General features: G+C 33.9%; 1 protein-coding gene across 1 annotated transcript; it reads right to left on the reverse strand.

Annotated features, from left to right (window-relative positions):
• Window positions 1–1,341: 1,341 nt before the first annotated feature.
• pros (homeobox protein prospero) lies at window positions 1,342–15,005 on the reverse strand. The gene is made up of 4 exons (XM_089091564.1): window positions 13,395–15,005; window positions 11,799–11,959; window positions 4,807–4,951; window positions 1,342–2,176 (listed from the first exon to the last, which is right to left on the reverse strand). Exons 1-4 carry the CDS (start codon window positions 14,922–14,924, stop codon window positions 1,997–1,999), a joined length of 2,016 nt encoding a protein of 671 aa, XP_088947690.1. The 5' UTR covers window positions 14,925–15,005; the 3' UTR covers window positions 1,342–1,996.
• Window positions 15,006–17,211: the final 2,206 nt, after the last annotated feature.

Below are 17,211 nucleotides of genomic sequence, written 5' to 3' on the forward strand. Positions count from 1 at the left end.
CTAAGGACATGACCAAGCCAACGCAGTCTTCTCTGTTTGACAATCATGGCGGCGGGTTTGATTTATAATACCAGAAAATAGAACTCGGACAATTTGAATATAGTAGAACGTGTTTCTAAGAACCTTGGAAATCATTTTATATATGGATTTCTGAAGTGTTACAAGTTGTTCCTCTCCTGCAGAACTTCTGTGAAGTTCTTCTCTTGTGTTTGTTTTCAAACCATGTATATAGACAATGTAGAATAAACGAACAGTTTATAGTAAAGACACTTCTTCTATCTCCTCCCACATAAACCCTTAGCTCTGAAAGATTCGGCTACACGCTTACCAGTACACGCATACCAATATAGATGACTATCAACGTAAGCCCAGACATCACCAGAAAGGAGTAGTAAAAGGTTCATAAGACGAACACTAGTTCGGTATGACCGCCTTTGGAAAAAAAACAGATCTGCGACCGTGCTTCGCGGGAAAAGTTGTCAATTTCACATTTTTGTATATAGCAGCTTGAAACCTCTGCTCGGTATGACCGCCTCTGAAAAAAAAAACAGATCTGCGACCGTGCTTCGCGGGAAAAGTTGTAAATTTCAAATTATTGTAGATAGAAGCTTGAAAACTCCGCTCGGTATGACCGCCTCTGGAAAAAAAACAGATCTGCGACCGTGCTTCGCGGGAAAAGTTGTAAATTTCACATTTTTGCAGATAGCAGCTTGAAACCTCTGCTCTAAGGTTGACTGATGAATTTTGTTGCGTAATTTTCGTCAAGACTATACCCCTTTTTGAAGACATTTTCTTTATTTTCTTAAAAAGACTCGCATTTTCTTATGTTAATAAGTGTAAGCGGACAAAGTTAATGAATACTTTATCTTTGGAATCAGCAGAAAAATCATTTTTCTTATGAAATGCAAAAAAGAATTTGATATGTAATTTGATTTAGTATCCTAGACAAACTTTATTTTAAGTTTTGTTTCTATTGACAAGGATCACTTTTTAAACGCAGTTTTTCAATATAAACAGTTAGATGGCTTTCCTGTTCAAGAACAAGGAAAAATAACTTATTAAAGACCAAAACGTAAAATTTAAAAGATTAATTACACCATTCAGGCAAGAAAAAAACCTTTTATGCTTTACAACCAGAATGAGATTTGCCCCATTTCGAACAGAATTCTACAATATTTATTTTCAGTATTGTGTTTTCCTTTTTTTGCCAATTGTTCTCCACAGCTAGACTAAACACGGCTCATTCCCATTTTCTGCTTGGAACTAGAGCTGGTTTTCTTCCTATAGCTTCTTTTTCTATTTAAGTATAAAGCAAACAAAAATTTAAGCAATATGTTTTATTATTCACTCGCGTGCTTCTTTTCTACAATTACATAATAGGGAATGTATCGTTTCATATAAAGCTTAATAGCGTGCACTGGAAAATTTGAAGGTAACTAGGCTAAAAGCAAATTAGATATATACAAAACAATATAACAAGGTTTGAACAAGGCACAATTTTGGATTATAAAGTTAAACAAATAAGTAAAAAAAAAAGCGAAATTACTCCGAATAGACTAGATGTCCACATAGAGAGATGGTTCAGAAGTAATTAGGTCATCAAAATAGACCTAATGACTCATTATAAGATCTGTGAGATCATATGAAAAAGTCTAAAATTATGTGCTCAACTACAAACTACAACTATCCACTAATTTGTTTAAAGATCAAAATTCCCACTTGAAGTTGGAATTTAAAACATAAAGAACAGTAACTTCTGGATATGTCGCAAAGTGCTTTGGTGACTAGCCGACTCGGTGTGTCTTTTGACGCACATAAAGAAATTGATATCTACAGAATAAAGGCACGAAAGGATCTACAAGTATTCTAAGAAATAACATCTCTTGCGTTTCTAGTTTGTCATGGAGATGGATTATCAGCTAAAACTTATTATATTTCGTCCATGCTCTGTTAGACCATTTTTGAGTTTCAACCGCTTCGCCAATAATTTTTTAAATTATTCAAGATGTTCCAAGAAATTTGGTGATTTAAAATACTCAGGAACATTGTCATCCAAGCGAGCTATTATTTTGTAGATCGTTTTCTTCCAAGAAGGCTCGAGGTCCTTAGAAGCTTGAATTGCCCGGAAAAACTCTTTTAAAGTCTGCTCCACTACGTAAAGAAAATGCGGAGGCACCTGAAATATAAAAGATCGTCATCAAATTAGAAGTTTATTGCTATTGAGTCAAAGATAAAGAAAAAAAGAATGGAGGGAGTAATGAGATGAAAAATTGATGGAGGGAGAAAAATGGGGGTACACAGGGAAAGAGAGATTTGGATAAGAGTTCAAAACAAAAAAAAAAATTAAACAAGAAAAACGGGTTTTAATTTTCTATAAAGCAGTGAAATACAAAACAATTAATTATGCACAAAAGCTCCGAATATTTCGGCCCCACATCCGGGAGCCTCTCTCAACGGAAAAAAAAAAATAAATAAATAAAAAAAACAAAAAACTTAACTTACATCACAATACTAAACACATAAAGAGAAAGAAAACAAAACAAAAGAAAAAATATAAATAAATAAGAAACAAAACTCACATATTAAATAAACACTTCCATGCACTGAATGTCTATAATGATTCAACTCGCCTCCTCCCAGTATATAAATGGAAATATATTAAATAAACACTTCCATGCACTGAATGTCTCATAATGATTCAACTCGCCTCCTCCCAGTATATAAATGGATATACATTCAGTGCATGGAAGTGTTTATTTAATATATTTCCATTTATACACTGGGAGGAGGCGAGTTGAATCCTTATAGACATTCAGTGCATGGAAGTGTTTATTTAATATGTGAGTTTTGTTTCTTATTTATTTATATTTTTCCTTTTGTTTTTTTTTCTTTCTCGTTATGTGTTTAGTATTGTGATGTAAGTTAAGTTTTTTTTTTTTTTTTTTTTTTTTTTTCGTTGAGAGAGGCTCCCGGATGTGGGGCCGAAATATTCGGAGCTTTTGTGCATAATTAACTGTTTTGTATTTCACTGCTTTATAGAAAATTAAAACCCGTTTTTCTTGTTAAAATTTTTTTTTTGTTTTTAATGGAAAAGCAGTGTGGTCTAAGAAATTAGATAAGAGTTCAGGAACCTTCTCCTTCAAGTTACTTTTTGTTTTCATTTTTGATGGTTTACTTGGGTCTTTCAGCATTAAACTATGCAATTTCATAGGCTGAATTATTTTAAACAAAGAAAAGAAAGAGATTACTTTTATATGTTTACATTTTAAAAAGTGTGCTTTAATTCCACTGATTAATTTTTTTGACGTGTTTTCACAAGCCAGTAGAGTTATTCTTTATTTCTGGTTTCTGAAGAGACATATAAATAATTCGTTTCAAACCTGATTCGTTCATTTGTGAAGAATATTAAGCCAGCAAAAAACAAAATACTCGTAAGAAGTTTTTAGTCATTTTCACGTAAGCTCTCATCTTCCCTGTGATTTAAATGCACAAAAAGGTCACATTTTCACAGCTTCAATGTACTTGGGTCTTCAACCAATTTTATTGATTGTTGTAAATTCTAGTAACTGACGTAAGTTCATAATAGGTATTCAATCCCTTTTACTGCACCAATAGACTGAACAGATACATCAGATTAACCCTAGACTGTAAAAAGACAGCTAGGAACGTTACTTGTGACTCTTAACAAAGTTTATATGCAACCTGACTGATATTTTGGGTACATGCCCTGATGACAAGAAATGAATTACCCTCAGGCCTCCTCCCCAGCCCCAGAGAGTCTATATTAGTCCACGCCCTTTAAAACAAAACTGGGACATTAGCTATTACCCCCCATCAAGTTTGGTTGATATTGGACACCCTCTTCAGGATAATCTTCTGTTGACAAGAATTTCAGAGACCCCCCATAGAGATGGGGTTGTATCTAAACCCTGAAAAGGCTTGTCAAGTGTAACTTGCCAGTAAATCTTGTAAAAATCAGATAAATTTTCCAGCAGATGTTCTGATTGCAAGACTCTTTCCCCCTTTCCCCCATTATTCACAAAGCTAGATTTGGCTTTGAATCCTGGAAAAAACAGAGGTAAGACAAGCTCTAGTTTCTCACTCAGTTTGAATTTTATCTGAGATTCTATTCTGGTAGAGGTTAGAATGATAGGGATAGGGGCCCCCTCCTCTGTAAAATTAAGATTAGGTACGGACCCCGAGAAGAAAAACTAAGATAATTAGAACACTCCTGTTTTGCACCAAGTCCGATTTAGATACAAACGCCTCGTCGGCTAGATCCGCTGGGAACAAGGATTTAGTGACAACCTCCCCTCGGCATAGTTTGTACTGCGTTCATGCACAAAAAACACAATTACAGTACATACCCTTACTTCCCTAAGATTTACCGAGATTGATGTCCCTGAAGGTGTTGACGATAAAAATTTAGGTACCCCCCTCCCAAAAAAAAATGAATCAAAATGATCTTACACTTACAAAAGATACTATTTGGAGACTAGCTCATACTCCCCAATAAGTTTGGTTGGAATTCTCCAACCTCTATTGAAATATATTTGACAGAAAAAAAATTGGGGTTTCCCCTTCTTCTCCCTCAAGAAGTTGAACTAGCCCCTGGCAAATAAAATATTCAGATTTTGACCTTTTACAGTCTCTCAGTGGTGTAGTGCAAATGCAAAAAAAAAAAAAAATGATAAAAAACCTCTAATCCAATAGTGCTTCTCTTCAACAGAAGTCACTGTTGAGGAGCTGCTCCTCAACTGAAATATTAAAATGAACATAGACAGTGCTAACATCTAGATAACTCACCTCGATATGGTTATTTCTATTGTAATGCAAGTTTAGGATTCGGAATAGTTCAGAATCGGGAGTGATTCGTACGTCTTCGACTGACTGAACGCCGTCACTAAGTAATTGACGTGCAAACTTCTCCATTTGAATATAATAAAACTCTCTAGAAAAAAAGAAATAGAAAATAGCGCTATTAAAGCAATTCAATTTTAGGTTGAAAAGCTAAAGGTAACAGGATAATAAAGGGAAGAGGAAAAAAAGAGAGATGGACTAAAACTTGCACAAAAGAGTTCAAATGATTGATTTATGTGAGAGAAAATTTTCCACTGTCATAAAGAATAAAGGACATAAAATTACCCACCAAGTTTTGGCACCAGTCCTTTTACTAAGTACTAACCAATGAAGATGCATTTGTTAACTTACCATTTTTGTATTTTTCTGTTGAAATGACTGTGTTAGCTTCAAGCTGTTGCAGCCAATAAATTAATTTTATTCTTAAGTTGAGATAACGAACTCATCAAATGAAATACCCTTTCCGTATGTACCGTAAATCATGAAATTAGTCTCTGGAGGTCGAAGACACAACTCCGTTAGAAACGGGAATACTATTAGAAAATACGGGTAGAAAGTTCAAGAACCGTTCGGAGAGAAATATTTGATTAAAGCAACTTCTTGTTTTAATTTGATAATAGCTATATCTTGGGACTTGCTTAGAACAGCTTCGTCAGCATTTTGCATTTACCTCATTAGTCTTAAGTCTAATTAGGAAGAAAGGGGGTGATAATTATCTCTTAAGGCAGTGAAGCGATATCTCTAGGGAGGGTAAAAGTTTCCTTTTTTGCAAAGTTGCTCTAGAAAAAGTCGACACTCTAAAACCTTGAGATCGACTTGGTAATAGAAGGGTGTCACGAAGATTCTTTCCAAGTTCCACGATTATCGCAATTGACTTCTGGAAATATTTTGTCATTACTGCAAGTTTGGAGATGTCACCATGAACTAAAGAGATTCTTATTAAGTATTTTCTTAACTTCAGCTCCTAAAAATGTATTTTATTTTCGACTTGGCTGGTTCAGATTCCAGTTCGAGCCTGTGATTACTGATAGAATCTTTTGTAAATTTGCAAGGCAACTGAATTAATTCGGTAACTCAGGCAGTGTAAGTAGTCAGGCAAGCTCAATAGATTTTTTCAAAGGAGAAGCAAGTAATAAACAAAATTATTTGATAATTTGAATAAGAAGTGCACATAAATTTGGAAAAGTATATGAGTTCGGGGATGCAAGCCTCTCACCTCTTTCTACGTACGTGCCTGGAATTAGCGAACGTAATTCTTTTTCCTTTTTTTATCGGCCTAACTTTTTATTTAAATTCATTTCTAAGTACGGTGCCCCTTTTCAATAGGAAGGCTGAAAGGGTTAACTAGGAGAGTCGTACTTTAGACTTTGATGTGAAGGGAGATATTGTATCTTAAGACTTTGATCTGAAAGTTATGATGGTAAGCCATGAAATTTGGGCTGTGGAAAAGTGTTTTGTGTCTACTTAATAAATCAATAAATGAATAGCGTGTATTCATAAACTTTTAAACGTTGGCCGCGTCCGCTAAAACTGTGTCTATGATATTTTTTGGCCTGTGAACAAACTTTTGCTGGGCATTTTTGAGTAGAGTGAGTATTTACTCTAACATTATGGATTTTTTTTTCTTTGAGAGAGAGAGAGAGAGAGAACGATTTTTCAGTTCTCTATTGGGAGAAATGTTTATTTGACCATCTAATTATCATAAATTTTACTTCAAAAATAGAAATTTGTAGTTATCAGCATTCACTGTTCACCCTAATAAACATAAATGAGATACTACCATTAACTTTGTCTTACCATTAATTCAACTTTAACTGTTTTTAATTACAAAACACACATGATTTTCAACAGGCACAGCAGTGGCGGATCCAAGGGGGGCGAGGGGGGAGCATACCCCCCTAACGTAGTCTAAAGTAGAGTAATTTACTTAATTAACGCAAGTTTGCGTTAATTAAACTTGCTCCTAACGCAAGTTTATCATATCTATCTATTTTGCGCCCACCGCTAAAAAAATCCTGGATCCGTCCCTGAGTCACATTGCCTGCAATTTTTCTCAACATGAAAGACGATAAATAAATATTTTCTTCAACTAAGAATAGAGACTTAACTAAATCTTTAACTAAGAAAAGAATTTTCTTTAACTAATAATTTCTGTAACTAAAAATATTTTCTTTGACGTTTAACTAAGAATGTAATTTATTTAAGACAACAGAGCTTATCCAGAGGGAGAGATTGGTTTCAGTTCCCTCCCCTGGAATTTCTCAGGCTCATAAATTTTTCGTAAAAAAGTCTCTCCTAAGAAAAATTAAAAATATTTTTTCGACTTAGGCTATACATCTGTCTTAAAGTTACAGGTAATAGAAAAAACTTCCGAACAAAGATTCTTTTCGGTAAATCCCATTTGAAAAAAAATTCTTTGGTAACCAATTCTCCTCTCCTATCCCCCCCCATCCCCAACGGTCCTACAATAAAATTTCTTTGAAAATCTATAAATGGTACGAAAAATAATAGCCACTCGAAAACCGACAAAAATACCTACCAAAAACCGCAATGTTTTGCAAGTAAAAAGAGACATGCTGAGCTGCTCATCAAGTTTAGGAATCGATACGGATAAAAACCCTTCTCCTCCTTTGCTCTGAATAATTTATATAGCCCCTTTATCCAGGAAAAACCCACGAAGGTACCTATACAGCGGAGTAAAAATTAATTTTATTATAATTAATTATTATATTAATTAGTTAATTAATTAATTATATTAATTATTAATTAATTATATTAATTATTAATTAATTTATATATATATATATATATATATATATATATATATATATATATATATATATATATATATATATATATATATATATATATATATATATATATATATATATATATATATATATATATATATATATATATATATATATATATTATATATATATATATATATATATATATATATATATATATATATATATATATATATATATATATATATATATATATATATATATATATATATTAATTATATTAATTAATTAAATTATAAATATAATGTCCGTTTTTATGTGCCTATTTTGTATACTTAGACTACTATTAATTCTTTCATAACAATAAAGCATAAAGAAAAACCAAAATTAGGTATGTTTAAAACAAAAATTAGATACGTCTAAAAGTGGTTTTTCAAAAATGTTCAAGTAACCCTGATGCACAAGGATTTCTTTTCTAGGGCGAATAACGAGGTGGGTATAAAGCGTACATATAATTTCCCCGTGTTCTTTTTAGCTCGAGCGTTCAAATACGAACAAATCCGTAAGGAATTGCTATATGTAACCAACTTTTGTGACCTAAACCTTGGCAGTCAGCACATAAAATTATATTCGATAGTTTTTTAGTTAGAAATGCCTCGAATCGACATTTGTAACCAAAACATGAAACCCAAGCGTACAGAGGATGGAAGAGAGGAAACAAGAGAAAGAGAGAGAGAGAGAGAGAGAGAAATCGAGGAGTAGAGAAGAGAAAGAAAAAAATCAAAGGATTTCAAAAGGGTTCAGAGCGGCGAGGTCAACACTTTAGTACTGGAATTGAAAATTCGGCATCCGTAAGCGTCTCGCTCAACATTTTCCCTTCTTTTCATTTCTTCTTTTTTTTTTTGTGTTTTTAGAGCTGTGATAGCTTCCCAGCATAAATGAATTAACTAAATGCGAGTTTAAAGACAAAATGACCAACGTGTATTACAGCAATATTCAGAAAAAAACAGAAAACGGTCGTGTTTTAATTATCATTGTTAGAAAAACAATTTATTAGCATATGGCTTAGTATTCCAATTTTCTTCAACGTGCGTTATCTAATTTATCAATTGGAGAAACATCTGTCTTTTTCTAGATTTACAGCACCTTGCCGTCTGATATAATTAATTTAAAAGAAAAAATTGTTTTCAGTTGAACACGAGAACGGACCCGTACTAAAAGAAAAAACGAGAAAAGTTACAGTTTAGTAGTTCCTTCTTTTTGTGGGAAATGGACGAGAAAAATGGGGTATTTAAAACCTTACCATCAAATGATTTGCGAATTCAACCAATTTCCTTATTAAATAAAAAAAAACTAGCTGCTAGATTATTTATTTCAGGTGAGCATTCTGCGTCCGGAGACTTGAAAAATGGCATAATTTTCCTCAAAGAGAACAAATGCAGATATATTTACTTTAATCCGATCTGATGTTTGTTAGTGTCAAGCAAAAATATGCAGTAAAGTTCAAATCCAATTGTAAAAAATACTAAAATCAAAAGTTAAACAACAGATCCTGAAAATTATTGATAAAGACAAAGTTGATGATTTAAACAAAGAAAACTAAAATGCTAGTGTTTGAAGAAAACAAATTGGGGAAATGTGCAAAATATTTAAATTATATTCCCTAACTAAAAAAAAAGGTAAACATTGCAAAATATTTTTTGTGTATCAAATTATTATCAACCAAAACACCATATTATTAAGGTGTACATGCAGTCAGCTTCTTAGAGTTTAAAACAACTATTTTATGCCATAACAAGTTCTTTAATGATCATTCTTGTTTTTTAGTTTAAAAATTCATTTGTAAACTTATGACAAAGAAAATTCCTCTATAACCCCATTTGCAGTTAATTTTTCTCAAAGTCGGCCGGCTACTTTCAAAAGTCTTTAGCTATGGCGCAATATACCTTCTGACACAGCTAGAAAATATATTTATAACAAACTAAACCTATGATTATTAAGATTCACAGCAAGTAAAAACATGCATAAAACCAAGAAAAAAACAATAAAAAAAGGAAAATTGATCCAAAAGAAAGCAACTCGGGTACCAAAACATCATTTTCCTTCAAGATAAACATATACCATAATTTACGTCGTCTTATTAAATAATTGTTAAGTGTGCGAGTTTGCTTTTTTTTTGTTGGTTTGTTTGTCTTTTCTTTTCTTTTTTTATGTACTCCGCTTCTTTTTTATAGTGGGTAATAAATAAATTATTATTATTATTATACATATGACTTACAAGGTTGAATTAACACTGTATTTGGGTTCCAAGTAAACCAGACATCGGGGGAGGGGGTTTGAAATCAAATTTTATTATATTTCTATTTCTGAAAAAAACTAAAATATGTATATTTTGTAAAATATACATTTCTATTCATTGTTACAACCTACGGGTAGCTCGTGACCTCTAAAAAAAAAAAAAAAAAAAAAAAAAAAAAAAGTACTATAATGCACATTTTGTGACATTTGTTTACATTTAAACTTTCTCAATTTAACGATCGTCTCGGTTTTATTTAGTCTACTTTATGGTACTAAAAAGTATTTTTTTTTTATTCCCTCATTAATTTCACTTTCAATATACTGAATTTTCGCTTTGTTTCTTTTACTATTTTTATAGAATGTTTCCTAGGGGACTAGTTGTCTACGGATAGTTCTAAATGCCCGTTTGAGCATATCAAACTTATAGCAATAGCGGGATTTAGTTTAAAAATGTATACTTGGTTTCTAGCACCAATTGGTATCTGATTCCTTACAAACTTGATGTTATTTACTCAGTACTAAAGCTCATGTACATTTATCTGCAACAAACAACAACGATTTTCTTTTATTATTCCGCTGAGTAAAAAGAAACGGTTCTTTTCTTAGGGTTCATCACATTCACATCTAACTTGCGAAGCGTTTGCGGAGGAGTTTGCCCACAAATTGACACGTCGGAAGTTTTATCAATAGAAAAGGTAGTAAATCTAACAAATGAATGCGTTGTACGTCAGGGCGACTATATATCAAACAAAGAAAGAGTGCGAAAAATTTGGGTTGATCTCGCTGTTAAGGTGTATGATTAAATAAAGGCTAAAACGGCTGGTTCACATTTAAATGATGAACGATTATAGGCTACCAGAAATACGGCCTTTTTTTAGTTCAGCTGTGGTTGCAGTGAAAGCAGTAAATCCTCAAATGGGATGAGAGGATGCATAAAAAAATATCTGAGGGTAGTGAGAATTTGACCGGATAGCCTTAAGGAAAGAAAAAAAACTGAATAAGTGGAATGGAGGTGAAGGGAATGCAGTCGTGCCGTGCCCATGAGGGTTTCTGGAGTTACGAGCAAGAATGTATCCAGGATGTTTGTTCGGGGGGGGGGGATTTTTTCCGAGCGGGTGTTCTACAAAAATGCTATAAACAATATATAAAAAAAATTATATGTATTTTGTTACTTTTTACGGGTCAAAAAAAAATTCAGGGGGTGGTTTAAGCCCCCCCCTTTTCGCTGGGATACGGTTGCGAGTAAAGTTGAAATTTTAAATGTCCGTATCTAACTATATTATTTCGATTTTGTATGGTAATACCAGCCTCTTGTTTTTCGAATCCCTGAAAATTAAAATAGATTTTATTGAGTTGGCCATTAGCTTGGTTTCGGAAGATAATTCAGCACTTTTGTAGAAAGCGGTAATCGCGCAAAAAGTGAAGTTTCGTTAACGCTAATGAAATAAAACAAAATAAGATGAAAATATAATAGTTCAGAAACAAACTTGGGCTATACATTTGCACATTAGGGGGGGGGGGAAGCATAGCATATATTAAAAACTTAACCTAACCTAACCTAGTCAACCCAACTTAGGTACCTATTAGTCCTCTAAACCCCAAAAAAATTAAGTTTAAATATAGTTCCCGGAGTGAGAAACCCTTTGCAATGCCTATCTTTATACAGCGTCTCGTATCAGTACGGGTTTTATCCTATCTGCTCTTCAATACAATTGTCGCACGCTTACCGCTTTCTACAAAAGTACCGAAAATTCAATATTCGATTAATTAATTAATTATTAAGAGCAAAAACAAAATAAATCGGAGCTAAAGTGTAGTTTTTTCCACACAGATATCAGTTACAAAGTCAAAGGAAACAAAGACTTGTGATCAAAGTAAAGAATGTCTTACCGGAAATTTGAAAACCACTTGACGAGCTGAGCTGTGTTATTCTTGTTGAATCGAATGTCAGGGAAGTACATCTTCAAAACGGAAGAGCTTGGGTAGCGTACCCAGAAGAACATTAATTTCGCTTTACGCAGGTGCATCGGCGTGAGGGTTGCAGCATGGGTCTGAGTCAAGAAAAAAGGAAAGTAAGATGGAATTCGTGAATACTTTGCATACTTACAATTTAGGGTAATCAACAAGCAGTAAATTTGTAAAAATGGTTGCCTTGGTGTGAAAATCTTAATTTTAATTCTTGTTTCAATTTGTATAAACAATTTTGCACATTTTAAACTTTTATATGCAATGCGCAAATATACAATTTGACTCTTTAAAAACCCAATACCCAGATTCACAATGACCTTTTCGATTTAGCAGTGCAGAAAGAGAAAACGTTCAAAAACGAGTTTGGAAACGAGTTAAATCAAATTTTGAATTCGCGTTCACATTAACCAGGGACAAGGGTCGTGTGTGCACTACAAATAATATATAAAACCGCTAAATTTCACAACTCTTTAATGAAGATTTTTTGTATTGCAACAAAATATTTGTTGGTATTTTTTAGTTTAATAATTAACGTAAGTTAATAGAAGCCATTTACGGTTGTGGGAACTTAGTAAAGCACTAGGGAGGGGGAGGTAATGGTGATTCATCAGGACCATGGTGAAACTCATACAGAGGACCAAATGCTCTTTAAGAAAAACAATTTTCTATAGTGTAAGTTTTATAAATTATATTACTATATGGGTTTCTGAGAGAGAGAAGGAACGTCAATTAAGTAGCATATTCCTCGTACAAGTTATCTTCACGACGCCACTACGGGTAGTTTTGGAGTGACCTCGTCAGGGGGGGGGGTGAAAAATTTGAGTGAGGCGCATAGAAAAAGAGCCATGACTTATATTCGAACCGTCAAATGTTGGTCCCAATAACAGGACAAATCGATAAAAGATATCGGATGCATCTTCAGAATAGTCGAATAAACTGTAACTAATTTCAATTCAACTAAGGTGGAAGCAGTGAAGTCGGAAAACTATGTTATAATATTACAAAAGTCACAAATGTCGGCTGGAATTGAAAAAGCAATCCAAACAAATAATGGCGCTTATATATTTGAGGAGTTTAATTTATATCAGAATTTACGCGCTCTGAACGGCTCATTGTTTCCGTCTTTAAGAAGACAATTGACAAAATCGAAAGAATAACATATGGAAGTTTAAAAAAGACATTTCAACTACTAACAAAATGTTAACTCATTTGCAGTGTTACGGATCGCGTTTATGGATCCTTTAATTCATATACACTCGATTAAGAATTTGTTTTATGTTTCTAGTTAAAAAAAAGAAATAAAAAAAGCAAAATGATCTCGTCTAAATTATAATTTAAATTTTGTCCCAAATTGTGGTTAAAAATTGAAAAGTTCAAGATCGTATTAAAATACATTTTCCGTAGTCTATAAAGAAATATTAAAATGTAATAGCTTGCGAAAAAAGACAAAAACTAATGGCTTTGTTGGTTTACAAGCGAAAACACAGTAAAGCATAAAATAAATAATCAGCTACTTACATTGGCTAGTAAAGACAGCGACGGGTGTAGACTGTCATAAGTCTCGCCGGATGACTCCGAATTCCGGTCCATATCCCCGTGACGAAGAGCTGAAAGGTCGGGAATGCCATGATGTCCCGCAAAAAAGGCTGGATGTATCATCGACGTAGGTGGAGTACGAACATCATTTCTTTCTGGTGAAAAACCTCTTCGATAGTAAGCAACATAGGGAGGAAAACTATCTAGGGCAGAATTGGGCTGGGGAATGCCGTTTACTCCAGCCATACTTGAAGAAATATGATTGCTGTTATATCGTGGGGGGGATAGTGGACTATCTGACTTGGGTGAGTTTGTTGGAGAAAACCGGGATGTTGGTAAACTTTGTGGGTAAGGGCTTGGATTTTCGTTCTGTAGCAAATTGGGAGTTTCACAACCCCGACCATTTAGTATGCGACCATCTGTAACTTTGTTTCGGCGTTTTTTGGAGTTTACGACAAGACTTAACGCCTCATTTTGTTCCTGTTCTCTTTGCTCGTGCTGTGTTGAAAGCCCAGCTAAAGTGCTCATTGCGCTCAAAGATGATAAAGAGCTAAGAGGATTTAAACTTGGATATAATGGTAATTTATGCTGAGGAAAGAAAGGCAAATTTATCGGAGCTCTCAGATAATTAATATGCCCATCCTGTCGAGCTCCTCTATCGACAACTCTTCCTCGAGATTTTGCCTCTATTTCTTCCCTTAGCTTTTGTTGCGCCATTTTTTTTTGTTGGACATACCTTTGAACAAATTGATCAATAACAGTGGTAAGTGAAGTTTGAAGTTCATTTTTCAGTAAATCAGCAAAACTTTCAAAATCTGAAAGCAACTCTTTTGACTCTTTCTTATTTGAGTCATTTTCAAGCAAGAGTCGCCTTGAAGCGTCAAAACTCGTCGTATTGCTGAATTGGGGTATGCCTGAGCTAAAGGAAATATTTGGGGTATCTTTTTCAGGACGTTTTTCAGGCTTCTCTTTTAGTGAAAGATCTAATTGAGACTCACCCTCTTTTTCTGAAGCCCCAACAAGAGCTTGACTATAAATCCGAGCATACTCTTGTTGTAAAGCCTCAATGGTCTCTTGTCTTTGGTATTTTGCTTCTGGTTCTTCGTCCGCTCTTATGCGTGAGCTCTCGTGCTGCTGAGGCTGGTAAAGTTTTCTTTTTTTACAACCTAGTAAGGTGTGCAATGTATTTGAAGTCGGACGCTTTATTTCAAGATTTTCAGGCTCGATGGCTGAATCTTCTGTACTTTCGCTTTTTACTTGACTTGCCGCTTCTTCAGTAGTTTCGGCAGGCCTCATAGTTAGCTCTAGTCCAACAAGTTGTTGTTGTTCTTCATCACTACTGGAGGCTGAATCCTCACTTTCTTTTTTTGTCGACAATATGTCTCTTAAATAATGTCCACTTTCGTTAGGGGAATCTGCACTTCGTCTTATAACACTTTGTCCCACTTCACTTTGTTCTCTATGTAAATACATTTCTGTCACCATTCTTCTTTGCTGAGCAAGGTATCCCATAGGATACCCAGCCTGAGAGGGATGCTCGAGAAGGGCCAGTTTGAATCACAAATACACTAAGAGGTTCCTTCTAAGGCAAAGTCTTACGACAATATGATGCTAGGAAGGTGAATACCTTCAGTATAATCTCGAGGTGCCCGAAAAGCTGCTACCGGATTGGTGCTAAGTCAACTGGAGAAACACAGTCTCCGTTGGTCCAGAGATCTAAGAGGCGGGCGTACCTTGAGACCGCTTCAGGGAGGTAAAGGGAGTTGTTGTTGCCTTAAACGATTAAGCCGGAGACAAGAATCATAGAAAAGAGTTATAGAAATAACGGTGTTAAGGCAGATGTTAGCAACAGCTAGGCAGTAAACAAGATATGGGAACTAGAAGTAGCAACTCTTTAATAATATTGTAAACACTGGGGAAGAAGTTCTAGGAAGATGACTCGATTCATCTTAGGCATTCGAGAGAACCGAAAAATTGCAATTATTTTTCAATACCTATTATTTGTGAACGATACAATAAGCCGTTAAACAGTGTCGAGGCTTAATTCTAACATTGAAACTAATGTGAATACAGAAAAACAAATAAAAAACATGAATATGTAACACTCAAAAAGTCTGAAATGATTTATATTATAGGACCACGCATAGGTATAGATATGCTCTGTGACTACATTGGCTTCATTATACTATGGAAAACCACAAAAAGCGAAAGTGAAAAAAGATTTTTGGCCTTAAAACTTAAGTTTTTCACTAAAAAAGTGATTATTTCGGGTACTTAAGTATTAAACGTTCTCTTTTATATACTGTATATGGAATGTCAAACTAGAGACCAAGACAGATAACCGCTAGACTAATTAAAATAAAGAAAATAAAGCTGTTATTGGAACCAAGTCTCAAAAGAAGAAAAAATACTGAGTAAATAAACAGGCTTAAAAATTTTAATTGGTAAAACCAAAAAAAAAAAACATTTAGCCAACTTTGGACTGAAACTACAAAAACGTGACTAAAGACAAAACTGAATAAACAGTTTTGTCCAGTCTAGTTTACGCCTCTTAGGATAGTTTTTTAGTTCAAATTTGCGACATTTGGCTTTATTCAGAGTTACTCTTTCGATTGTGTTTGTTTCTTTGGGATTTTTCTTGCGCCAAAGACAGCAGAGTAAGGTCTTTACAGAAATATTCTCCGTTTGCTGAAATACTTGTTGACCGTCTCAAAAGATCTCGTCACCTTGACTTTGCTTTTAGTATCATACACAATTCTTGTAAAATTGCAATAGTTGCTTTGAGTTTCTAAAAATACTTTTCTATAATACTTTGTTAAATTTTGGTTCTAGATATCAAATGTTTGCCTTAATTTTAAATGATAATTATCATTTTTCTATTCATGATTTTTTTTTGTGAATACCATAGATTTGAACCTGGTGCAAAAAAAATAATTACCAGTATATTTTTTCATTTTACATTGTAGTTGGGCCAAGGTATGTTCAAGATCTGAGAATTTTCTATCTATACTGTTACAAGAAGAGATATATGCCAAAAGCTTACTATTTTTCAGAAGAGTAAGTACGTACTGTGCTATTTGGCTTAGCCTTCTATAATTTTTCGGAATAATGTCCTTGGCTAATAAAAATCTTTAGTACTTGTTAATTAATTGAAACCAACCTAAAAATGAAGTTAGGTTAATCCTAATGAAATATAAAGGTAAAGGTAAAGGATGCGGCACTAGACCCTTAAGGTCCAAACCGGCGGTGCTGATCTCCGTTTCGTGGCCCTTCAGCCAGGAAGTGCAATGAGGGGCTGGGGGAAATATAACCCTCATATAACCTTTAGTTTATATAATGATATAATTTAGGCTATATATTAGCACTTTAGAAGGTTGAGGTGGGGGTAAAGTATTTGGACAGCGCCCTTAACCTAACCTAACCTAACCCCCGCCCCCACTAATTTGCAAATATATAGCCCAATTTATACAAGTCCAATGCCTTATATCACCCGTCACTTGTCTTTGTGACGATACAACCGGTTTTCTTATATCTAACCTAAGCGTAAATCTTGAGTGTGTTTCATTTAATTAACAACTACCAAATCTTTTAACTGTCTTTATATGCAGCTAATTATTCTAATATCGAATTAAAATGATATACAATAAATCTGAGTATCCTGATTCAAAAACTATGGCAAAATTGTCATTTTATGTATATGTTATCCTAATGTTGTTTTGTGTCAATGATTACAAGCAAAAATATCCATATCAGGCGGATTCTAAGCTTATCCCGTCGTACTTTTAGATTTTTAGATAGA

Source organism: Artemia sp. Qi Xiang Cuo, chromosome 7 (assembly GCF_049724085.1).
Source record: "Artemia sp. Qi Xiang Cuo chromosome 7, ASM4972408v1, whole genome shotgun sequence".
Taxonomy (NCBI): Eukaryota; Metazoa; Arthropoda; class Branchiopoda; order Anostraca; family Artemiidae; genus Artemia; species Artemia sp. Qi Xiang Cuo.